Genomic DNA, 26,364 nt, shown 5'->3' on the forward strand with positions numbered 1-26,364 from the left:
ACTACAAACAGACAAGAAATCGACGGAGGGTGGAACTATGGATAAATACTCGCAGTTCTCTAGTTTCCCTTATGACACCAGGCAGGCAGCTTAAGAGGCGGCAGTAAGCTCCGAAAAATAACAGGAAGCAAAGACTAGGTTAGGCTTGGAGGTGGGGATACAACCGGAGCTGTACCTAGGACTGGCCAAGTGACATAGCCCACCGTGGGAGACCTCGCAGTGGGGAGGGTCTTCCGCAGATGACTGTAGACTGCCTCATCACACACACAGGGGGCTGACTGAAAGAAGATATGAGCCCCAGGCTTCAAAGAACTCAGCTAGGCAACCACAGAACTCATGGGTAAGTGACCACTTCATTAGAGCCTACTCAAGCCTCAACCCTAAAGGGGTTATGCCCTTTCAGTCCCTCCTTTCCAGCCTGGGTGCGGTCTAGTGGCTCTGGGATCATATGGGGGTCGTCAATACAGTCATTGTCTATTGGGGGACCCTTGTTTGTTTCTGTTCCTACTTGGACTATTGGCTTTTGGAGATTCCATAGCTCATTTTGACAAAGTACAGGCTGTGGAGGACTTGGGTGAGCTGTGGGTGAGGAAAAGGCCTTTGTCTGCTTAGGGTGGAGGGAGGGTTTAAGCTCTGGCTCTGCTGTGTGTGAGCCAGAACTAGTGAGGCAGACAGCAGAGGGTGTGGGTGGTCTCCAGAGCCTCTGGAGCCTTCCTTGTTCTCTTGGAGATCTGACCCTGTGGGGAGTTGGGTAACTATGTCCAGCAGGCAGGCAGGAACTGCATTCTAGGTGAAGAAAGAAGGAAGTACACTAGAGCCAGAGAAGCTTACACTGCTCTCCTAAACCAAAGGCAGAACACCTTAGAGGAGCCCAAAGAGGGCTCCAGGGCTCACTGTTCTCCAGAGGCAGCGCCTGCTCCTGTCCCAGGGGGTTTTCCTGCCAGTCTGCAGTGCTGGCATCAGAATGCCACGTTCTTCCCCGCTGAAGACAACTAACAAGACACCTTAAATCCCAAGTCAAAGTCTCAGGGAATTTTCTCCAGTGCACAACCCAATTTGGGAGTGGATTTAGGGTTGGAGAATCTGATTTGTAAACCACAGCTAAAGCTCCCGGGAGGTTAATGAATTTACATGCCTGGATTTGTGGTTCACCTGTCCTGTGTCTTTCTGAAGGATTGAGTCCCAGATACATGCCGAAAAGAAGTGAATTTTGAACCATTGAAAATTTATCATAGTCACAGGTTTAGGAGTGAGATGGTCAGTGTCCCAGGCTAGCCCAGAACACCTTTAAATATGACTGTACTGTCTCCCCCTTGAGGTCCAAATTTCCTGGGGATGTGAGAATTGAGCTTTGGAACTTAGGTGTGAGATGAGACTCTGTCTCCTTCCCATATGGAGAGTGAACCATGGGTGCTGGCTTAGGACTGGGCCTGACAAGGAGATGCTGGACAGGAGGGGCTGGGAAGGAATGAGGAACTGGCTGCTCAGCAGTGCAAAGAACAGGGTAGAGTCACACTATTGACTGGGCAGAAACGAAACTGCTCCCTTCTAGCAGTACAGGCTGCTTTAGTTCCTGTTTATGATGGTTGTTGTTTTGCTGTAGTATTTTAGGGGGGAAGGAGACAGACAGGGTCTGGGTGTGTAGCCCAGGCTGACTGCGATTCACTGTTCATTTTCTCCATGTCTCAAGCTCACAGAGCCCACATCAGCCTCACAGGGTCAGCACCATGCTAGGCTCCTTGCAGCCTTTTGGGTGGAGATGAAGAACTTTTACAAAGTGTTAGGGAAAATGTGCTCACCTCTGGGCGCCTCAGTCACACCTGTCCCCTCTTTCTGTGATTTTATTACCAACATTCAATTGTGACAGAGTAAGGTATCCGAATGTCATTCTCTTTGCTTCCAAAGGTAGCTGACTAGATACCCTGAACCCCAAGTTCCCTTCTGAGAGAATTTCCCCCAGAGACAGTGCTATAATTTGAGAAGGAACTACCTGGTTAATTAGACCCAACTCTTTGTCTGCCAACACTGGGATGCTAGGCACATGCAGTCAATCTCAGCTTTCCGTGTGGGTGCTGGCAATCCAAACTGAGGTCCTCAAACTTATAAAACAAGCCCTTTATCTACAGAGTCACCTGCCGAGTCAGAGGCTACATGCTGGTGTTGAGCATGAGGGCCTGCCCAGATAATCAGTAGACAGGCAGGTGCCCTGGGAAGACTGGCAGAGCTAGCTACTTTCTTAACTGACCTATTTTCAGCCAAACATCACAAGGCTTATGAAAAACAGGAAATTATGGCTAATACTGTAAAAGTCTAGGATAACTTTGAAGTCATTTCTGACTACTTTGAGGCCATTTCTGAGGTCTCTCAGCCTTAGTGCTTTCCCCCTTTCCCTGGGAGCCTAACTACACATGCACATCCTGGAATATTGGAGACTCTCCCATCTCACAGTGTCCCTGTGGGTGTTGCCCAAATAGAACTCTGCTCCTGGAATTAGGACAAAATAACCCAGAGATGCCCACAGATGCTTTGACTCAGTCCTGGGAAAGGGGCCAAAATAACCCTCAGATGTTCCCTCTTACCTCGCCTGATCTGGCAACCGCCCTCCAGCCCTGGCCCAGACCAATTATTGTTAATAGTCCTTTGAATAAGCCAATCCTAATAGTTGAAGAACAACTGCTGAGTTTCCCCAGCCCTTGTTTCTGTGGCTTTTTACTTTAAAAATAGCTTGTGATAATCATTTGGTGTCCCGCGCTACCTTCTCGCCCGCAAGAACGACGCGGGGCACTTAGGATTCTTTTGCAGTAAAGCTTTAATGCCTCTTGAGAGGGAGAGCATCAGCTTCCAAAGCGGAGACCCAGAATGAGGGGAACCCAGCCCTTATAAAGGAAACAGTCCTCGCTTCTGACGTGTCACTCTTGGATTGGTCTGCTTCCCATTATCCCAGATGATGCCTCGGAAGTAGGCAGGGACGCAGCAGTAGTAAGTTACCAAGCACATGCGCTGGGATTAAAGGCGTGTGCTACAACACCTTGAACTCAGAGACCTGCCTGTCTCTGCCTCCCAGGCATTGGGACCAAAGGTGTGTACTACCACACCTTGAGGTCACAGAGGTCAATCTCTACCTTTGTCCCTTGAAGCAATGGAGAATGTGGTTGCGGTCCTCCACAATTTGGGGTCTTTTGGCTTCTCGAATGGTGAAGGACCCTGTCGCAACAGAATTAATTAAATCGTCTTGCTTTTACATCAACTGTGGTATGAGTGTGGTCTCTTGGGGCAACTCCTCCTTGGTAATTGGACTTCAGGATCCAACAATGCAAAAGCAGGGTGTAAATGGGCAGAATCGCCTTCTGAGAGAGGCAAGACCCTAGAGTGTAGACAAAGTCGTTCAGAGACTTGAGGTGATGTTGACCTGTAGAGAATGAGATTAGAACTTTTCTCACACCACATTACATAAACCAAATACAAAATGAATTAAACATATCAATGTAAGATCAGAAAAGAAAGGTAAGAAATAGAAAAACTACTAGTACATGCACATGGCACAGAAGACAAGCATGCAGTCAAAACGCCAGCAGCCATAAAATAAGTCTAAAAAAATGTGTAACTAAAGCCTTCGTTACACAAGAGACAAAAACCACACAGATTCCAATGGGGTTTACTTAGAGGAGACTGAATACAGTATTGATGACTGGAAAAGAGGTAAGTGAAAGTTAAACAAGAATTGAAAGACGAAGGGCTCAACTATACTTGTAACATCACAAGTAAAAACCCAGTAGGCATATCAGCTTGCCTAATGATGCAAAACTCTGTAAAAAGAAAACCATTTCTCCATCCACAGTGACCGGTCATGTGGAACATGTGTACCCAAGGGTGGTGCTGTTGGCCTCACAGTACAGAATTTGCTGTCTCCTATTAGGCCTCGTTCTAAAGGCTCTGTCTGTTTTACAGGAAGGAAATTCAGGTTGAAAATGCAAACTCTGCTGGGGACATGGCCATCACCATTGATCTGGAAACAGACTACGCTAAGCTGGTTCTAAAGGTGAAAGCAATCACACTTGGGGAGAAGAATAGAAAGAAAATGAAGAACCAACCCCTCAGAAAACAGGAGAATGAAACCATCTCTCGAGCTGTGTGTGCCCTCCTGAACTCTGGAGGTGGGGTGATCAGGGCTAAAATTGAAAATGAAAATTTTAGCCTCCCCAGGGATGGAGTGGGACGGGATTTGGAAGCCGCTCTTTGTAAATGTCTGCCATTTGTGGGGAGGCATCTGGACTTCATGGAGCATGGAGGCTACTTTAATATCTTCGTGAAACCATGGAGTCTGGATGTCTTCGGGCTGCCGATTGGCACCCTGAGAACCAATTTGTACATTAGAAACATGTCGTCTTCGATCGAAGTGAATGCTGCTGCTGCTCTCGAGTTCCTCCAAGACCTGGAGGAGGTGGGAGGGAGATCCTGTGTCAGACCAGAGCCGCCTGCAAGCAGAGCCTGCCCTGGAGTAGAAGAAGAGAGCGACCTGGAGGACCTGGCTGCTGCGGTTTTTAACAAGACACAGTTTCGACACCAGGAAGACTTCCCCTTCACCAGATCCACCTATGTTGAAGTTACATTGCTTTCCGCGAAACAGCTGCGAAAATGCATCAAAGAGCTCATCCCTCGAACTGTGTCCGCGTTTGCAAACACTGACGGGGGATATTTGTTCATTGGTCTGGATGGAAACAATCGGCAAATAATTGGTTTTGAAGCAGAGAAGAGCGATCTTGAGAATCTTGAGAGTGAAATAGAGAAGTGCATCAGACAGCTGCCTGTCACTCACTTCTGTGAGGAGCAGAAGAAGATACAGTACACATGCAAATTCATCCCAGTCCTCAGACAGGGAGCCGTGTGCTCATATGTGTGTGCACTCAGAGTGGAGAGATTCTGCTGTGCTGTGTTTGCTGCAGAGCCTGAGTCCTGGCACGTGGAAGACAGCTGTGTGAAGAGGTTTACCACTGAGGAATGGGTCAAGAGTCTGATGGATGACAAGTAAGGCTCTGGAGCCACTGGTGACTTCACGCATGCCCACTGGTCATGTGTTAGCTGAGGCTCTCAAGGAACACTTCGAGCCTGGAACAATGATATCCTTTGGGCCTTTCACAGCTGAAGGACTTCATGACTACAAGAGGGCCAAGCCTGCAAGTCCCTGAAGCTGTGTTACTGGAGAGGACTCCCCAGCAGAGGTCTACTGCTGGCCATGGACTTCAATTGAAAAGCAAATGCCTGGGGAGGGAAAAGGGAGGCGGTGGAAATTTTTAATAAATAAAGAAAGAAAGAAAAAGAAAAGGAAATGCCTTCATAAGATCAGGATTCAGCCAAGCCTCCTGCAGACGTTCTTTCTCTCTGTCTCTGTCTCTCTCTTTCTCTCTTTCTCTTCTCTTTCTTTCACCTTTTTTAACCCTTATCAATTCTTTGTGAATTGCACCTCAATTCCTCTCATCTCCCTTTCCCTCCATAAACACCGTCTGGCTTTTTAACCATCCTTGCAGAAGAGAAGGGTCTTGTTTCGAAAAGAAAATAGGGGGGTAAATGCTGTGGGACAATGCTTCTGTACACTGTAAAGATTTGTCATTCATTTTGGTGTGGGCAGAGATATTGGGGGCTTAAAGGAAATCTCACACTGGCTCAGAACTGAGAGATAGATAGTTATTTATTTAGGGGAAAAACTTGCAAATTAGGATAATCTTCTTGAAAGGTAGATGGAGATCAGATCCAGAACAAACCTAAGGGAGCCATCCGGAACAAGGAGGTGGCGGGGGGTGGGGCAGAGAGAAGAGGAGGAGACTGGATGCACTTTGGCATCCTGGTAAATAATCTATGAGGCCATGCCCCGGGAGGCGGGTAAACCTTCCTGCAGCCCTTTGGTTTAGTGAAACACTGATTGACCAATAGCCAGGCAGGAAGTATGGGCGGGGCAACCAGACTAGGAGAATTCTGAGAAGAGGAAAGTCAGAGATGCATTCACCACCCAGACGCAGAAGAAGCAAGATGAGAATGCCTCATTGAGAACAGGTACCAAGCCATATGACTAAACATAGATAAGAATTTTGGGTTAATTTAAGTTGTAAGAGCTAGTTATTAATAAACCTGAACTAATAAGCCAAACCAGTTATAATTAATGTGTTTCATTGGGACTGAATGGCTATGGGACTGGGCAGGACAGATAAGGAAGGGATAAGGCAGGGTGGAGAGGGGATCTAGGCTTTCTTCGTTGGAGGAATGGAAGAGGCAGGAAGTCCCCTGCTTCTCTGATCTCTCATGTTTTTACCCCAATATCTGACTGCTGGTTTTTACTGATGAGATTAGATTTATGCTTCAGTTTAGAGTTCATCTAAACCTTTCCCCCCTTTGTTCTGCAAGGGATTTAGTGTATTTTAATACAGTTTTTTCAGTCTCAAGCCGGATTTCATGATATCATACTTACTGTAACGTGACGAATATTGCCCAACAGGAAGTAGACTTTGCTTACTCAGGTTAGTAGGGTGGAGGCAGAGGAGAACAGAGAACTGTGCTTTCATTTTCTAAGAAACAAAACCTAAGAAAGGTGGGGAAATTGAAAGGAAGCCAACCTCAGCCTTTGCCTGGAACTGCATTACCTCACAGAGGCAAAATGGAGCTGGGTCCTTCTCAAGCCTTAGGCCTGCATCCGCCAGTGTCTGACGCTTGCACTGATCAGGGCTTCTGGGGTCTTCTACTCTTTCAAAACTCCAACAATCTGGGTTTTTAACTCCCCAGGCAAGTTGTTTGTTCAAATTCTCTTGGAGATGGGAAACAGATTCAAGTATAATTAGGAAGAATTCAGCAAGTGAGGAGTTGGTGACTCTCCCCGCTCTGCCACAGCAGTGGCCTGGAGCACACTCACTCAGTTTCTCACACAGGCAGCCCCTACCTGTCCAGACAGTGAGAGTCTAGGCTGCACTTGCACCAGCAGGGAGTTGAGGCCGGACTGGGGCTTGGGTTGAACTTCAGAGACCAAACAATGCACCCCACAGAGTCCCTAGTAATCTGGGCATTTTGTCCCCTGTGTATTCAAACCTGAGGTCTCTGGGCACTGGAAGTGACAGAGTTTAAAGGGGATGGGTATGCCAATCTTTGTTTAATATATATATTTACTAAATCATACCCCACCCTAAATTAAAAAAAAAAAAACCCTTAAATCAAAGAAACCGAAAAGCTTGTGTTTTCCTGAGATTACTCACTGAGGGAAAGAGCTAGAAAAAACAAAAATGGATGTGTGGTCATATTGAGTTTGAAAAGAGCTCCAAAGAAAGCAAAGCAGTAGGAGGCTGTAAACTCCTTAGGACCACTGGAGTCTTTTCTTGCAGGGCTAAGCGGGGGGGATGCCCTCTGCCTGCACTGGTACAGCAGCTGTCGTCATTTTAAAAGCGGCACATGAGAGAAAGGCGCCATGTGACAGAGCTCACATGGGTTTTTGGGTTTTTTGTTTGTTTGTTTCTCTTTTAAATGGAGCAAAGGTATGGGAAAAGAGTGGAAGAGAGGAGAGGGGAGACTGGACTCTGGAGACAGGAGTGGTAGAAGAGAAGAGAAAGGCAGAGAGAGAGAAAGAGGGAGAGACAGAGAGACAGGCAGAGAGGAAGAGAGACAGAGGCAGGGAGAGTTAGAGAGAGAGCAAGAGAGAAGGGCCAATGCCTGCCTGCACATTCAGAGGAGCAGCAGGAAAGAGAGAGAGGGGGAACGAGTGGAGCTTGTCTCTAAAGGGGAGCACATAGCTTGTGCACATGGCTCATGCACACAGACTATGTAGTGACATAGCAACCATAGAACCCTCGGCTGGCCAGGGTACTGCCGGAGTGCATCCTGCCAGGTCCTCAGGGGAAGGACAATGCAGGTGCCTGGATGCTAACATTCCTACCTTTGCTTATTATAAAAAGTGAATTAGGGATGGCAAGTGGGGACAGGAAGTGAGGACACCAAGTTCTCAAGACTGCTTCCTACTGACTTGTGAGTATCAAACGCTTGGGGACCTAAAAAAACTGGGGTGCTGGCCACGACATCCTGATGTATGTGGTTGTTTCATTTCTGCCCACTCTGTGGAAACATCTGGCACTGCTTGGACTGAGGAAGATGTTGGCAGGACAGAAGATAAAAGTTAAGTTTAGAGAAAAAAAATTTCCTTAGGTCCTTATAATTGAGGGAGGGGGCATCACAAGACCAGGGAAAAGGGGAAGGTACTTATCTGGAGTGAATCTGAGATGTTCAGGTGGATCCCAGCCGACCCCCTGGAACCTACGAGAACTCTGTGAGTGTGGGAAAGATAACTTTTACACACGTGAGAAACGGCAGCACACTCACACTCACACTCACACCAGACATGATTTTCACTGAAAGCATTAACGCCCTTTCTTCTGCCCAGGAAACTGCGACAGATGTTTGTAGCACAATGCAAAGGACCTTTTAAGCCTAGAGTTAGAACCAACTAAGGGAATTAAAGTCCTGAGCTTGTGGCTATGGTGACATGGTGGTAGTATGGTGTGTAGTTCTTCACCAGCGCTAGGTTACTAGCTTACCAGAATCCCATCGATTACTGTGAAGACAGTGAACTTTTGCAGTCTTAATATCACAGTAGCAAAATGAGAGAGAGAAACTTGTTTCATTCTTCAAGCGTCTCAAATCGCTTTCTCTTCACTGGCACTTAAGCCTTTCATCCTCAGACCTTCATAACACGCATTCACACACCTTAAGTCACTTTCTTAGACCCTGAAACACTCTGAGATCCGCACATCTTAAGCTGTCTTACCCTCACATAAACTTCACACCTCAAACACCGTCTTTCTGTCTAATTCACTAGGAGACACAGGGGGCTGAGCACTGCGGGCAGTGAGTGCAAAGTGAGCTCTTTTAAATAAAGGAATGGTAAAGGTTACATGGAAATATGTTTTGAGATTTCTCTTTTCTTGAGTCTCGGAGCAAGGGGAACTGTGCCCGGATTTAGTATTAACTCTAGGAAAGTGAGGCCTGTGACCTGAATTTCACACAGAGACCTGAGGAGGCAGCTGAAGCCTTGGTTGCTGCTGTTAAACTGACAAAGCTACTAGTGATCAAAGGGCATCAGTGTTCTGAGAAGTATAATGTTTACCTGAGTTTAGCGACTGAAAATGAGAGACGCTCACTTGCTGGCTACCTAGACAGCTACTCCCCAGGGTCCTCCATGCTAGTTGAGGGCAGAGGTCTCAGGGCAACATCAGTCTTCTGCTGTTAGGTCTAGGCCTGCTAGGTCACAGAAGGTCCAACAGGGATGAGGAATTTGATGGAGGACCAGCCTGCCTTTGTCTAGGCGACAACTCAAGGCAGTCAACTCCCCAGTGTTCTGTTGTCCACGGTCTGAAGAGGGTCTTGGCAGTAGTTGAGGTGAAAGGCAGTTTTTGCTCGGTGACTGGGGTTGCCACTTTTGAAGCAAGTTCCAGCATGTCTCAGACTGCCAGCAGACAGGAGGAAATGGAGGGCATTTTATTGGGGAAAAGGAATGGGGAAAGGCAGGAGCAGAGGGGAGAGACTGACCTCTGGGGACAGGTACAAAGGAAGGAAAGAGAGAGGCACTGGGGTTGGGGGGCAGAGAGAGAGGCAGAGAGACAGATGAGAGAGAAGTAGAGATAGACACAGGCTCAAAGGCCTGCCTGCCTCTTCAGAGAAACAAGAAGAAGGGAGAGGGAATTGCTGGCACTTGTCTCTTAAATGGGGGGAAGGGATGGCATAGGGCACACAGACAATGTGGTGACTTAGTGGCCATAGGATGCTGGGCTGGCCAGGTTTCTGTCTGAAGGCTTCTGCCAGGTGCCCAAGGGCTAATAGCAGCCCTCTGCAGGCCCCTTCCCTCTCCCCAGGACACTCACTGCTCTCCTCCTCCCAGCCCTCCAGCACCTGCCCTTTGTGGCTCTGGGGCTTAGGCTGCTCAGGGCTGGCTGCTAAAGATGGAGAGCTGGTGCTCCTGCTAAGAGACCACAAACAGTCCATTTCTTTTCTAAATTAAGTTAGAATGTGTTTCATGCCAGTATTTACTAGATAGGAACAAATTCCCCTGAACCTCTACCCTCCCTTTGCCCTTCTCCTTCCATCTGGTCCCTGTGTTCTCCGCACTTTCAAGTTTGTTCGCATTTTGGTTGCTCTTGTTCTTGTCTTCGTCCATTTGAGTGAGGATTACACAGAGCGGGGAAGTTCCCCATCATACTTCCTGGAGTGACGCAAGGCGCAAAGTCCCAGCGTACAGCACAGTTTAATTCATGAAACCAGTCCACTTCAGGGCATCAAGCAACCACACCTTGGCTATATATAAGCCAGTTGCTCTCTAGGAGATTGTCAAGGGGGGGTTTTAGCCACCCAATGTATACCTCGTTCATCTCTGGACAAGAGAAACAACTGGAAGCCTACCAGTGTTCTGAGACTCAATGAACTCAGTTTCCAGGACACTGAGTAAGTGAGCCAGGTCCATTGCAGCATCCTTGACCCCACTGTCTCTCTCTTCCTTTTCCCACCCAATGTCAGGGCCTGTCAGCTTACTGACACCTGGGGGATGTGGAGTGGGGGAGTTGCCAGCACAACCCATCCCTCTCAGGTAAACCCAACATGGTTTCCTTGTAGGAATCTTGACTCCTTGGCATCTTCATAGACTCTTCTGTCAAAGCACGGGCTGCTGAGGACCTGGGAGTCACCGGAGCTGAGGTGAGAGCAACTGTCTTCCTCTCTTAGAGGCTTGGGGTGTTTGCTGCTGCTCCACAGAAAGCAGGTCCTTCCCCTCCTGGCCACCCTTTCTCTGCTTTCCTACCAACCTGCATTTGTGGGAAAGGAAGGACATCTGAATGTCATCCTCTTTACTTCCAAAGAGAGCTGACTGGACACCCTGAACCCCAGTTCCCTTCTGAGAGAATGTCCCCAAACTCAATGCTACAATGTCAGAAGGAAACCTGGTAAATTAGACCCAGGGCTCCAGGACTTGAGTGAGCTTTATGTCACTCTTGGGAATTGGTGAACTCTGGTGTCTGCCTTGGTTTTGAAGGACCGTGTGGCAGCCGTATGCCTGAAGGTAATGGATATGAACCATAGTCAGTTTTCATAGACAGGCCCTTGAACTGAGATGGTCATTGTCCCAGGCTAGCCCACAGCTCCTCTAAATGTGACTGCATGGTATCACCCTCGGCTTTTATAATCTTAGGGTCAATGTCATTTTGCACTTCGGTGTGAGATATGACTTCTGCCTCCTTCATTGTGGATAGTGATCTAGGGGTGCTGGCTTAGGACTGGACCTGGTAAGGAGGGTGCAGGACAGGAGGGGCTGGTAAGGAATGAGGAACCAAGACTGCTCAGCAGTGCAGAGAACAGGGTGGGGCTGCAACTACAAACTGGGCAGGAAGGAAACTGCTTCTTTCTCGGCAGTACAATAGCTTTAGGCCCAGTGTAGTTTGGATGTGGTTTTGTTTTAGTATTTTAGAGGGGAGGGAGGCAGACAGGGTCTTAGTGTGTACCCCAGGCTGGCCTGTGATTCACAGTGTGTGTTCTGCCTGCCTCAAGCTCAGGATGCCCACAGCAGGCTCCCAAGGCCAACACCATGCTTGGCTCCTTGCAGCCTTTTAGATGGAGATGAGGATCTCTGGCAGGGCACTGGGCAAAGTGACTCACGTCTGGGGCTGCTCTCCTGTGTAGAAGTTGGTACTGACTGGCGCTAACACACACTAAGTAGCTCTCCCGTGAACCAGAATGCTCATCAGAGTGAGAACACACAACTTCCTGCGAGTTTCTAGCTCAGTTACATCACATGAACATCATGGTCAGGCATTCAGTCTCTTGGGAGACCAGACTTCTTTCTTTAGCCTGACTGTGAACTTTCAGCAGCGTGTTCAATGCTTTCCTTAGCTGGGACCTATCTGAATGTATGGCCAGTCTGAACTCATCTTGGAACAGTGTTTTCCTCCTTGTTCTGGGTACTTGGAGAGCATAGAGGAACATGATGGTTTATAATAGATACGGAACCCTAGGCCTGTGTCCTATCAGGTGCTGAGTGTGCCTCCACACACCTGCCCAAGAGAAAATTGTTGTTGGGGAAACCCAAATGGTGAATATAAAATATATAAGCAGTTTTATCACTTGACCTAGTAATTCAGCTTCCAGAAACTTCTCTAGTGTTCCTGTGGTTTTTGCAGTCTTAGATAATATTACCTTCTTGTAAAATGAGTCACGATTCAGATGCATCCTCATGGTTTATTCTGAATTGGATTCCTGGAGTCAAAACAAACTTCTTTCCCACAAGGTTGTTTTACTTCAGGATTCTATTTTTGTTTTCTGTGATTTAATTATTTTGTGTATCTTCTCAGGATTCCCACCTCCCAGTATAATCTTTATATCCCTGCACCACATCTACATGTAGATTTGAGGATATTTATGAGAGAACCCTTGGGCCTAATGAAATTCAATAGCTGTGGCCAGGAGGGTTGACTCATGCCTTTAATTCCAGCTCTCAGGATGCATGTGCAGGTGGATCTCTGTGAGTTAAAGGCCAGTCTGATGGGTCGAGGTCAGCCAAGTGGACATAGAAAGATCCCATCTCAAAACACATAAATAAAAATGAATTATAAATAAAAAATCAGTAGATATGGTTAGTATCCTCATGCCTCATTTATGATGGTGTCTGATCCTCATATATATTGCTCTAACCGTCTGGAAGCCATCTCCAATCTCAGCTGTCGTGATAGTAAGAAGGACTGGTGCATTAACATGAATATGAATTTAGGAGCAATTTACAGGCACTGGGATAGTGTAGAGGTTCAGAGCACTTGCTGCTCTTGTAGAGGACCTGGGTTTAGTTCCTAGCATGGTGGCTCACCAACATCCCTAATTACAGTTCCGGGGATCTCTCTTCAGAACTCCCTGAGCACCAGTCACAAGTGTGGTACACATACATACGTGAATCAAATGACTGACTTTAAAAAGCTACAGTTTTCAGGGTTTTGACAGAAGCTGCTAATCATTATTTTACAAACTAATTGTAAATGAAACATGATTGCAGAGCAAAACAAAATTCCAAACTTTCTGCTTTAATTTTTGCCAGGATGGCAAACCATGATGAACTTGCCCATAAGGGAAAGAAAGCTCATCATGTCGGTGAAATGGTACTTCCTTCAGCTGTAGGTTAATGGATGTGCTGCATGGTGTTCTATCCAGAACGGTCCACACATCAGGGCAGATCTCTGCCATTGAGCTTCGGCCCAGCACTCCCCCCTCCTTTCATGAAGTTGTGAAAAATTAACACCAGCATGTTTCAACAGTTATGCTAAGAAGAACATCATAGGTGCAGACGCTTAAGTCAAATGCTGACAGATTGAATTCTGCCCTAGAAATGACAACAGAGTGATGGGTGTGCCCATGATCATGGGTACTTTGGAGGCTGAGGTGGGAACAAGGTTGGGGAACAGAATTTGGGTAACTCTGGGCCGAGAGAGAAAGAAGACAAAGGAACAAAACTGCTTTATTCCCTCTATGGAAGTATGAAACAAACAATAACAACAAGGAAACAAAACCAGAACTCATGAAGGTTAAGTATTTATCCAGGAGAAGCCACATTCGGCACTGAAGGAACTCTCGTCCTTGCAGGGCTCCTGCTCTGGAGGAGGCTGCACAACGTGAAATTCCCTCCCTTGAGCAAAAAGGACTTCAAGCAACTAGATTCCAGCACAAGGTAGGGTGAGGCAGGTTCACGCCAGCATCCTGCAGACTCATTATATTTCTCTTTCTGTCCTCACCCCAAGAGCAGGTCCTGTCTATTCCGCGATGAGTAAGAGTTGATGATTCAACAACTCAACGTTTCCTGTAAACCCTGAATAGTTTCTGTTTCTTCTAGGATCTTTGGATCCTTGGCATCTCCACAACCTCTTCTCCCAACGCACAGACTTCTGGGGACCTGAATCCTGCAGGAGTTTGGTGAGAGCAAATGCTTTCCTCTACTTGGGGAAAGGGAAGGATTAAGGGTGCTGAATTATGCTTGGTCTAAGTCTGGCTGGTGAGGCAGAGGAAGAGGGGTTTATGTAGATCTCCAGAGTCCCTTAATGATGCCCCATCCTCTTAGAAAACTAACCCTAAAACCAGAAACTGACGAAAGATCTCTACACAGAGAAGAATGAAATTGGAACTCACACTAAAGATACACTTCAGCTAAAAATGAGCTAAAAAGATAATTTTCAGACCCCAAAGATAGGGTGCTGACAGAAGAGAAGTCCCAGACCCCCATCAGTTCAGGAGTCCACAGCTGGATAGAGGTGAGGGGAAACATTCAATGCAGATTCACAAATGCCAAAGAGATACTTGACAAAAATTTAAAGTCATAATCTTTGAGGAGGTACAAGAAGAACAGTGAAATATGATTTATTCTTGTCACAATGACTGGGTAATTTATTATTTTAATTATTATATTTATACTAGAAAAATAACTATTTTATAATAATTATTATTTATTGTCTTCATGTATGTAGGTACACCATGTGTGTGCCTGTTGCTCTGTAGAGGTAAAGAGGGTGACAGATTCCCTGGAACTGGAGGTATAGAAGGTTGAGTCATCATGTGGGTGCTAGGAACTGAACCAGGTCCCCTGGGGGAGCAGCCAGTGCTTTAACTGCTGAGCTATCCTTCAGCATCCTTACTTTTTATAAGACTAATTTATTTTATGTGCATGTATGGAACTTGAGTCTTCGGCAAGTGCAGCAGGTGCTCTTAACGATGGAGCCTGTCTCTCCAGCTCCTGATTCTGCAGTGACTGTTACCAGAAAGATGAAAGAGAAATGTTGTCACAGATGTGGAGTAAAGAGAACCCAGCACAGCGTGGGTGAGCGTATGAATTAGAGTGGGTAACTTGGAGAACACAGTGGCAGCTCAACTAGTGAGAGACACCACTAGGCTTGTCCAGGTAAATGAGATCATTATGGCAGAGAGACAGCTGCATGTCCCTGGCTGTTGTTGCATTTTTGAAAAAGTCAAAATATGAAATCATGGATGGATGAGAAGCAGAGAATATGTAGTACACATACAGCGGACTGAGATGGAGCCTTAAAAGCAGGGAAATATAGTCACTTGTGAACACATGGAAGAACCTAATGACAATATGTTCTGTATAATAAGCCAGGCACAGAAAGGGAAATTCTGTATGAATTCACTTACATAAGGAATCTACAGAAACTCAGATGACAGGAGAAGTTAGGGTGGCAGTGAGCAGGGAGGGGGCTCGCATGCTGAAAGGCTATCAACTATCTGTCATGTAAGAGGAGAAGTGCAGTAAAGGGTGCCTGCAGCAAACAGTAGTGTGCTCTACCTGGAAAGACACCAAAATTAGACTTCGTATTTGTGGTGCTGAGGGTTGAAGGCAGGGCCAAGGACATCCTGGGCAGCTGTTCTGTTCCAATCCTCTGATTACTTCTTATTTGGAGAGGGAGTTTCGCTTAAGTTACTCAGGCTGATGTTGAACTCACTCTACATTCCAAGCTTGACTTTGAAGTTGTGCAGTTTCTGCCTTGTTCTCCTGGGTACCGGGATTATGGGATGCACCACCAGGCCTAACTCTAGAAGTAGGTGTTTAGTGTTCTTCACACAAAATGACAGTTTTATCATATTTGTATCAAATAATCCACAAGTTAATTAACTTAATTTAACCATTCCATAATATGTACATATTTCATATGGGTATTCTGCACTCTGAATACACGGCATTTACGTTAGCAAATGAAGAAAGGAAGGCTGAAGAAAGACTGACAAGGATAGATGGCTCAGCAATTCAGAGCACTGGCTGCTCTTCTAGAAGACCTGTTCCTAGCACCCACAGGGCAGCTCACAACCATTTGTAACTCCAAGTCAGATGTCCTAATGTCATCTTCTGACTGCCAAAGACACCAGGGATATTAGTGATTCACAGACATACACAGCGGGAAAAAAACATTCAAAAAATTTCAGCTATAATACACACACAAAGCACACTCAAAACATGTTCAGAGAGCTAAAACTCTACAGGGCATAAAAGAATCCTCAGCATCCACACCGAGCTGGCAAGGACAGCACAAGTGACTCAGGCAAACTCAGTTCCCCGAAGTCAGATGAGCTCAGTGGGGTTAGCTCACAACAGGGACAGGCTAGGAGAGTTGCATTTATTTCCCATTGGCCAAGACACTGAGTGCCCCACCTCATCCTCCCACATCTCTGTAGCTCCCCTTGTCCAAGGTGTCTTCGCTGTCGTTTTGTGTGAGAGTGCCCCCTAGCGTCAGTACAGCAAAGCAGCTGCAGTTCAAAATACCTCAGGCTGGAAGTCATGCTGAAAAAATTGATTTGTTGGTGGTGGTGATGTTTTCCCTCTACAGGAGCCTCTTTCTTATTGATTGGTATTCGTTTTTACTGAATAAGGGGCCTCACTCTGACGTTGTCACCCACGAGATGTCCTTTGGTCATGGGAACCCCTCTTTATTCTCTCTTCTCCCCCTCCCCTCCTGTTCCTCTTCCGGCCCTTGTACTTTAATACCTTTTAGGGGCTTCATTCTGCATGTGAGAGTAAACACGTGATGTCTGTCTTTCTGTATCACTTCCCTTATGACACTCCTCAGCTCCATCCACTTTCCTGCAACGATGCACTTCATTCGTCCCTATGGCTGAATAAACCCTCAGTACAGAGTGAGGATGTAGTCGGCTGGATTGTGCATCGCCAGCCGTGTGCTCCTCATCCACCTGCTGACAGGCTATTTGAGTCAGCTACTCGGCTGCTGTGAAGAGGAAGGTGACACACAGAGTGTGTGTGTGTGTGTGTGTGTGTGTGTGTGTGTGTAACTACATGATGACTTAGAGACTTAGATTCTTTAGGTCATATTCCCAGGAGAGCAACTGCTGTGGGTTTTTATTTTACTGTCTTTAATAGAATATCTTTATTATGGGATAATTTCATGTGTGTAACAATGTATCCTGATCCTATGCACCTCCCCTCCCTTTCTCCATTCCAAACACTTTCCTGCCTTATCTTCTCTCTCTTACTAATTAATTAATTAATTAATTAACTGTAGCCCACCGTGTCCAGTCAAACCTGTTGGACATGGTGTGGCTTTGTTGACTTGGTCTGGTGCCTGTACTGACACTATGAGGAGTTCATGAGTACAGAAGCCTCGTCATGTCCAGAGACAGCACTTCTCCATATTCCACCTCACCCTCCTGCTTTTACAATATCTTAATGGATTTATTTATCGTTATGTGTGTGTGTGTGTGTGTGTGTGTGTGTGTACACAGAGGTCAGGAGAGGATCCTTATCCCTGGTCCTGGGCTGCAGATGGTAATGCGCTGCCACTCAGTGCAGTGCAGCAAACCTGAGTCCTCTAGAAGAACAGCAAGTTCTCTTCAACACGATCCGTTTCTCCGGCTGCAGCTCTCAGCCCCGACATTCTTCATGTGCCGTCTTCTGCACTGACAGGGCGGGCCATATTTTTTTTTTCATTTAAGGAGGGGAACTCAGTAGCCAATTCTTCCCAACATTTGAGCAGTGATGAGTCTCTGCATTAACCACTGACCACTGCAGAGGGAAGCTCTTCAGGCCGAGGTTGAGTGTAGTAGTAATTCAAGTATATGATCATCAAGGGAAAGTTGTGTTTAAAACAATTTTAAACTATTTTTGTATGTATTGGTGCTTTGCCTGCGTGCATGTGTTGGCACCACATGTATGAAGTACCACGTGTGTAGGCTGAGACTGCTCAGTTCATTTCCCAGCAGCTCAGACCCAAAATAATCACACAGGAACTATATTAATGAAAACACTGCTTGGCCTGTTAGCTTGGGCTTCTTATTAACTCTTACATCTTAAAGGAACCCATTCCTATTATTCTGCGTATTGCCACAAGGCTGTGGCATACCGGATAAATCTCCAGCATTTGTCTCTTTTGACAGCTGCCTGGCATTTTCTTGACTTTGCCTTCTTTTCTCCTCCATCTCTGCTTGGAATTCCAGCCTTGCTCCCTCCTGTGCTGCCATAGGCCCATAGCAGGTTTGTTTGTTTTTTTTTTTTTTAAATTAACCAATGGTAATAAAAACATCTTCACAGCATACAGAGGGGAATCCCACATCATCTGTGCATGGTGGGAACTGAGCAAGGGCGCTCTGGAAGAGCAGTCAGTGCTCTAAAGCACTAAGCCAGGTGTCCAGTCCTGTTGGAGTTGCTGACATCAGCAGGACTGTCCTGGTGTGGACGGATGCTGTGTGCTCCTGTCGTCTGTCACGTGGAGCAGGGAAGAGCAGCTCCATTGCACAGTGGAGTTGCCCTGGCTGGGGTTCTGAGAACTACTCTCAGGAAAGACGGGGACCAGGATGGTCACTTTGGAATATGAATTCACTAATTAAATAGCATATGAAAGAACCAAACAGGATTTTCAAAACTACACTAGTTGAATTTTTTAAAATATTTGGAAATGCCCAATATTAGACCGAGTAGACAGAAAAACAAACCTGTAAACTGAAGAAAAAAACCAATGAAACCACTAAGCCAGGGAATTTCTAAAGGAGCTGTTGTTTTTAACTAATCATTCAATTTTACCAATACAGACTTGAGAGTCAGATGCTGGGGTGAAAGTCGCCCAGCTTAGAGGGGCAACTGCTTCCTCTTCTATCAACATCTCAAAAAAGGAGTTTTCTCCTATACTGTCAATTAAAACTCCCCCAAATGAATGTCCCTCCCTTCTACTTCCTGTGCGTCTCTCTCTTCCTTCATCCTCTGGACTCCCTCTCACTGTCTATGGATTTTTTTCCTTATCAACTGGTTGCTTGCTTCACCTCTTGAACTATGGTTCATTTTATTTACTCCCATTAACAAGATTCAAGCAGAAAACTCTTAGATTAAAGGTGTGTGCTAGAGCTGAGTCTCATCACAAGGAGAAATAGGTTTTTCTAGTAAATAATGCAATCTCAGTGTTCACAGTGTGATAAAATAACCTACATGAGGAACTGAACACAGACAAATAAACAAACAAAAAACAAAGAGTTCAATATTATGTGCATTGGTATCACGAAGACTAACACGGTTTTTGTCCCCAGAAAGCAGAGTGTCAGAAAGCAGTTGAGAAGTTATTGAAAGAAACAATGCCTCCAAACAGCCCAATGTCGGTGAAAGGTGTGAATCCACAGACACTCGCAGAGCCCTCTGATCAGCTCTCGGCAAATTTGAAAGACTCAAGGTATGTGAACTAACTGATTTGTCATGGTGGGAAGAAAATAGGAAGCAGCCCAGAAGGAAAGTCAGAAGCTCAGAGTCCTAGGACAGAACAGAGTGCTCCTAAGCAATGGTACAAAGAAGACTTCACAGGATTAGAAACAAAAGTATCGAGAAAATGAAAAAAGAAAATCAAGACCCAAGAGCCTAAAAAACACACCAGGAGGGAGATGGAGAGTGAGGAAGGAAGGACTGTGGTGTGCCCCATGGAGAATGCTCACCTCACAAATGCAAAGCCCTGAGTGTCATCCCAACCACTGTGGGGAGTGGAGACCTTGGGACATGCTCACACTCAATGAATCAAGTCAGTGCTAGAGAGACAAATCTCAGACATTTCCTCTTGGTTGTATTTCCTAGAATTTATAAGTTTTACATCCATAAAATCATATGTATATATAAGACAGGAAAGAAGATGTGAATTTTTGAAGTGGGCATAGGGGACATCAAAGAAAGGTCAGACAGGAGAATATACTCAGTGTGCAGCATTCACCTAGGTTAAATGTCCTTCTCTAGGGGCTGGAGAGCTGGCTCAGTGCTTAAGAGCCCTTGTTCTTACAGAGGACACGGGGCAGATTCCCAGCACTCAAATGGGGGCTCACAACCACCAACTCCAATCCTGAGGAATCCAACACACTTTTCTGACCTCCATGGGCACCAGGCACACCTGTGGTGCACATACATACATGCAGACAAAAAACACATACGCATAAAGTAGTAAAATAAATAGACTAAAATTTCTAAATGTCCCTTATATAACACAGGGCCATAAATGATGAATATACACAAAGAAGTTTATTAGTTTAAAACGTCGAGAAGAGGATTATATATAATCACAACAACCAATGTGAAAATTTACCAAGTTCACAAGTTACTGTAGTCAGTTCAAAATTTGTCAAACATCCCATAAACAAAACATCAGGTTCGACCTTCACACTGACTCATGCAGAGCAGCTCAGGTGCTTGTGCTGTGTGTTCTGTAAAGCAGAGCTGGCTCTCACTGGTTGGCTCCTGCTCTAATGGCTCTGTCTGTTTTACAGGAAAGAACTTCATCTGCGAAAGGGAGCAAGTACTCAGGAAATGAACATCAGCGTTGACCAGGAGACGGACTATGCCGAACTGGTTCTGTCTGTAGGAGAAATCACACTGGGAGAGAAGACTAGGAAGACAATGAAAGATCCACCACTGAGAAGGAGCGAGGCCCACAGTATCTCACAGGCTGTGTGCGCTCTGCTGAATTCTGGAGGGGGCGTGGTCAAGGCTCGCGTTAAGAATTCAAATTACAGCTTCATCAGAGATGGAGTAGGACTGGATCTGGAAGAATCATTTCATAAAATGCTTTCATTTTCGCATAAATATCTAGACTACATGCAGAACAAAGGGTACTTTTTAATTTTTGTGAAACCATGGATCCTGGATGTCTCTGGTCAGCGTGTTCTTACCTTGAAAACCAATTTCTATGTGAGACATTTCTCAACTTCAGATGAACTGAAAGGTCCTATTGCAGTGCTGTCCCTCAAAGCCAAGAAAGACTCTGAAGGGAGGTCATGTTCAAGACAGAGCTTGTCTGGATTATGTGACTCTGATAAACGCCTTGCCACGTTTTTTAACAGAGAAAAGTTGACCCTAGAGGAGCCATTCTGTTTCACTAAATCCAAACATGCAGAAGTTAAAATGTCCCCTAAAGAAAACATTCTGGAGATTCTTCCTAAAACTGTTTCTGCATTTGCAAACACTGATGGGGGATATTTGTTCATTGGTTTAGATTTGGAAAAACGACAAATAATTGGTTTTGAAGCAGAGAAAGGAGATCTTGAGAATCTAGAGAGTGAAATAGAGGAGTGCATCCGAAAGCTACCTGTCGGTCACTTCTGTGAGGAGAAGCAGAAGATACAGTACACATGCAAATTCATCCCAGTCCTCAGACAGGGAGCCGTGTGCTCCTATGTGTGTGCACTCAGAGTGGAGAGATTCTGCTGTGCTGTGTTCGCTGAAGAGCCTGAGTCCTGCCACGTGGAAGACAAGGAAGTGAAGAGTATTACCTCAGAGGAATGGGTCAAGCTCCAGATGGAAGCCACATCAGGTTTGGGAAGGGGGAGTAACAATCACTTTCTAATTTGCTCGGGGGGGGGGGTTAGAAGATTGCTTTCTGGGGCCTAGGCAACATCTAACTCCTCATTTACTGATCTCTGCTAGATACTAGCCAGAGCTCACAACCTCCTGTTTCTTCTGTCCACTTAGGACATTCCCTACAGAAAGTATGTTAGCTGCTTTCAGTAAGGCTATGAGCTATTTCCTTCACAAGGAGTAAATGTGACACAGCCTGCTTCTCCAGTGGTCAGGAGTGAATCAGGAAGAAGAAGAAGAGGGGCAGGTCTCATAATGTCCTTCAAGGGTCTTGTCACCTCCCACCATGGGTTAAGCTGAAATCCCTACCAAAACTCAGGCCGTGGGCAAAACACTGCTCAACTTTTTATAACAGAATCCTGAAAGTGGTCTCCAGTCCTAACCTCACTGGAGTGTCCGTTTCCATCAGAAAGCTGATCAGCAGAGCCTCACATGGACGCTGTCCTATCTGCTTCCTGAATTTCTGCGCATCCACCCAGAGTTGCCTATCGAGTTCTCCCTGCCTCTTTCAGACTATAACTAGCTTGTCTGTCCAAACCCCTCCTCCTACGAAGGCTCCTGGAGCCCACCCCAGGCTCCCACTGCACTGATCCCATTTCTCAGAGTCAACTTTCTGTGTCCCTCATCCTTCACTAACAGTGACAAATGAATTAGAAAACCGAGTAAAGCAAAGGGAATGTCCCTTTGTTTAGGCATTTTGATGCGATTGCCCACCATAGACTGTCTCCATTACCCCGGGTCCTGTGGTACCCTGTGTTCAGTTCAGAGACCCCACCATCTAATCTGTTCCTTTGTTTTTATTCACCTCTTTAATGCCATTTGTGCCTCTGCCTTAAAACTTCCTACTCCTGTCATTTGTAAACAAAATAGGACCCTGAATTTTTCTCAGAAGGTAAAAATGCTGGCCTTTTAACTCCCTTCGACTAAGAATGCCCAGCTGACATGAACACGAGAAACTTCTGCACTCTCCCAGTGCCAGCTTCCCCATCTCTGCACAAACCCACTTCTTTCCCAGCTTTCATTCCTTCTGGATTTACCAGCTTTAAAAAGAAACCAAACCTGGGGACATATCTGAGGTGACAGAGTGGTTGCCTAGCATCCGTGAAGCCCTGGTTTCAATCGTTCTGGTTTGTAAACTCATAAACTGGGTGTGGTGAGGCACTTGGGGCACAAGGTTCACATTGTGGGTTTGCACCAGCATGGTCTATGGGATGTCTGTCTAAATGTCACTTAGTACAAAGTAAAGCAGACCCACTTAGTTGTTAACACATTCAGGAACTCTTAGTGTGCTTTTTGCAGTTATGCTTTATGTAAGTGTACTGTTGAGAACTTCACTATCATCAAAAGTGAATTTTGCAAATTTCATTTGACCTCAAAATCTAACCTCAATATCTAACCCTTTTTCTCTTAGGAAAACACAGTTCAACTTGGACTATTAAAACACATTGCTCTAGTTAGTGAACAGTATAACCTGTGAGAAATTTAAAATTACCTTTTCTGTCTTCTCAGGTTTCTCCAAGCAAAAATATAAACAGACCCTTCAATCAAGCAGCCCACCACCATGTTTCTGTAGCTGCTTTGCTACTGACATTCCAGAAGCCCAGCAACAGAGTGCCCACCTTCCAGGTAGTGGTAATGTGACTTCCTAGGTTGGTTGATGTGACTGTGTTCAGGCCTCCTCGCCTCAATGGGTCTCTGTGCTGAAATCTGTCTCCAGGCTTTCTGCATTGGAATTGATTTGCTGTCGGGTCCCTTTCAGGTCCCTAGAATAACTTTGTCTCAAACATTAACCACCCCATACCACCCTGCCAGCACCAGAACATACACACACACACACACACACACACACACACACACACACACACACACTAGCACCTGGCTACATGTAACACTCTGACACAGGAGGACAGACAAAACGGACTTCCTCTCCAATGTCAACCTGACAGGTAGAAGGTGACAGTGTCTCTTCAAATTCCTGTACTGGAAACAGATTTTCAAGAACTATGGATTGACCCTATGGCCATGATTGCCAGTCTGTGCTCACAGAGAAGTCTAGCCTACCTTGTGTTCTCCTTTGAGCATCCTCTCTCCATCACTGGAGCTCTGGGAATGTGCTCTGCTCCCTCCTTTGCTCTGTGGAGCCATCCTGTTTCTCCTCGCTTTCCTCCTGTCTCATCACCTCTTTGGTGCTTCCTAATGCCTGACTTTTCTGTCTTCAGCACTAGGTCTGTCCTTTGCTCCCCTGACTCTTCCGATTCATTGAGTACCAGAGCAGGCTCCTGCTGCACCATGTTATAGAAACAGCAAGAATGTGAGTGTTCAGCTGCTTCCAAAGCTCTCTCTTTGCAGAGACTGAGTTTCTAAGTCCCCCTTGCGCTGCTGCCCTTCTGTTCTTGAATTATCGTTTGGTGTCTTGTGTGTTCACCTTCTGGGTTGTGATGCAAAGTGTGGGACTTAACCAGCTGTTTGGTGATAGCTCATACAGGACATTCATGATATTTTTGTTTTATAATTTGGTGTATTTATTTATTTTTCTAGTGCTGTCTAGAAAGGTGCCATGCCCTCCAGAAGGCCTCCGCATGGAGCTGTGCTCAGAACATGAAAGATATGGGCAGTTACTTCAGACGGAGCTGGGCTCACTTCGTCAGGGAAGGCTGATCATCTCTAAGAGCTGGGCTTTAAGTCTGGGCTTGCAGAGGAAGCAGGAAGTCATCTTGAATGTGCTTCATATTTCCCAGGACAGTCTCCTGACCCTGCACAGCTTTGTCCAGGGAGAGGAGGAGCTGGAAGGCGACAGCTCTGTTCTGAGGGACCTGGGCACTAAGATAAAGAACGATTGTAAACAAACTGTACTAACTTTAAAGCAGAAGCTGGTGAATCTTGGCGGTTTCACTGGTAAAATAGGTATTGCGATAAAGATAACGTACTTGGGTCATAGGGCAGTGTCTCTATATGACTCAAGATCGATAATAAGTTACCCCAGAAAGTATCGTCTGACAACTAAGACAGTAAGGGACCTAGAGAAGTCACTTGATGAAATCTTAGGACCAGTGTACCAAGGTTAAACTGTAGTGATCAGTTTGCCTCTGAACTTTTAAACACATAGAATTAGATACTTTACTTTTCGAGGATTGTCCTAACTCATGTTTGAGACTGCCTGTCATAGAAAATGGACTTTGGTTCCATGATAGTTCACGTTTTGTAGGTGATAATATTCTCTCATTCTGTTAAAATATGGAAAATACGTCTTTGGATAACTAAACAAAAATAGAAATGAAATTCTGGGAAAGGGATTGGCCATTGAAGAAGGCAATGGTAAAATAGTGCTTTAATAATGTGTCCCTAAGCCAAGGGATGTGATTGATGCTTTGAATTCCAGTTCTTAGAATAAGGCTGGTCACCTTAGTCTACACGGAGAGTTCCAGGACTGCGAGGGGTGTGAGGAAAGACCAGGCCTCAAAATAAATACTTAAGAAAATAATCAAAAGGCCAAAAATTGTCCCAATCTGCATAGCCATTCTTCTTGTTGAGGAAATGCATGGGGACTCTAATCATGGAAGACACTCTCCCTAGAGAAGATTGTGAAGGAAATGATGAAGAAGGCATTGTAGGGCAACATTTGGTCACAGTGTTGCTGCTCAGCTGTGTGTGCTATTGCTGTTAAATCTGTGGTTTGTGTGTCACAACCCTAAGAAGGACTTTTCACAGGTCCCAAATCACAGAGCCAAGGCGCAGGGTTTGCAGAAAGTAAATGAACACTGCTCACAGCAGCAAATAGTAAATATGGAGGTTTCCGGAAAGATCAAATATGCGTATAAAAATACAATTGTACATTGCGTCTTAAGAAAACAGTGTATCTGTTGATGTAAGGCTTCAAAAGGCCAACAAGTGTCAGGAATGAGGACATGCAAGTACTCTCTATGGGACTATAGCATGTGCCTCAGTTTCTCTTTATAACATTGTTCCCTTTTGAAGTCTTGATAATATGGTTTTAAGAAATCGATATTGTTCTTTTACGGTTCGAAGTACATTTGTTTTATATTCGAATTGTAGTATTGTCTGTGCTGTACCTGTGAAGGTGTTTACAGCATTGAGTTTATATGCAAGTATTGTGCGTTTGAAATGTTGATGTTTCCTTCATAAAGGAAGTAATGTCCTTGTTGTACATCTTCAATTGTGAAGGATACAATTTCTCAACATTTGGCCCCTAGGGGTGATTATATATGCCGTGGTGCCTGTTGTGACTTCTGATGGTGCTCATCAAAGGGCAGGTTGACCATGATGAGAATTTGTATGACCGGGCTATGGGCTGGGCGCTCAGAGAAGCCAGTTATTCTAAGCCATGTTTTCTGTTTTCATCTATTTCTTAATCAATGCAATTTATTTTAAAAATCTAATTCATTTGTCATCTAATATTTTCTTAGATCTGTGTCTTTCTAAATGCAATTCTGCATGCATCTTTCTTTGATAAAGCTTCACTGTTATATCTGGGAAGTTATACTTACCAAAACTGGATGCCATCAAAATGTTCTGCCATTTTTTATGTTTCTAAAATAAATAATCATTTGAAAACATCACCAATGCCTTGTTATTCTCATTATTTTCCAGAATAATATTTCTAACCTGATGTTTTAGATGTTTTGATTACTTGGGGTTGTGGTTTTCAGAACTGTGCCTCAGAGCTTTGAAGGCCAAGGAAGTCAGAGGAGATGTTAGCAGGGCAGCAGGAGCACTGCCCTTGAGACAGCCAGCCCCAGGAACTGGCCTAGAAGACACCTTACCACTCTGCCACCACCTACAAACAACCCTGAGTCTGAGCTCTATTGGAGACACTTGGAAAAGGAGGCAAGATCAAGGGTCAGTTCATGAGAGTATGTCAAGGGACAACACGGTTGTCTTGGAGACTGATGTACTGTCAAGTTTGTGGGAACTTATGGGAGGTTCTTTAGCAGAGAATTTAGTGAAAGCAGCTATCTTTCACTAAA

At 45.4% G+C, this 26,364-nt stretch overlaps 2 protein-coding genes across 3 annotated transcripts; both read left to right on the forward strand.

The window, feature by feature from the left end:
• LOC148120843 (schlafen family member 2-like) lies at window positions 1–6,141 on the forward strand. Its single transcript, XM_087910192.1, has 2 exons — window positions 1–340; window positions 3,949–6,141. Exons 1-2 carry the CDS (start codon window positions 291–293, stop codon window positions 5,027–5,029), a joined length of 1,131 nt encoding a protein of 376 aa, XP_087766318.1. The 5' UTR covers window positions 1–290; the 3' UTR covers window positions 5,030–6,141.
• On the forward strand, window positions 5,964–25,956 carry LOC148120844 (schlafen family member 2-like). 2 transcript variants are annotated; one of them, XM_087910182.1, is made up of 8 exons: window positions 5,964–6,048; window positions 10,633–10,713; window positions 13,636–13,720; window positions 13,883–13,962; window positions 19,081–19,220; window positions 20,293–21,335; window positions 22,889–23,008; window positions 23,918–25,956. In XM_087910182.1, exons 5-8 carry the CDS (start codon window positions 19,126–19,128, stop codon window positions 24,442–24,444), a joined length of 1,785 nt encoding a protein of 594 aa, XP_087766308.1. In that variant the 5' UTR covers window positions 5,964–6,048; window positions 10,633–10,713; window positions 13,636–13,720; window positions 13,883–13,962; window positions 19,081–19,125; the 3' UTR covers window positions 24,445–25,956. The 2 variants fall into 2 exon arrangements, with proteins under 2 accessions (XP_087766308.1, XP_087766309.1); XM_087910183.1 differs by lacking the exons at window positions 5,964–6,048; window positions 10,633–10,713; window positions 13,636–13,720 and having other exon boundaries at window positions 22,889–23,005.
• Window positions 25,957–26,364: the final 408 nt, after the last annotated feature.

Source organism: Myodes glareolus, chromosome 9 (genome assembly GCF_982192425.1).
Source record: "Myodes glareolus chromosome 9, mMyoGla1.1, whole genome shotgun sequence".
Taxonomy (NCBI): Eukaryota; Metazoa; Chordata; class Mammalia; order Rodentia; family Cricetidae; genus Myodes; species Myodes glareolus.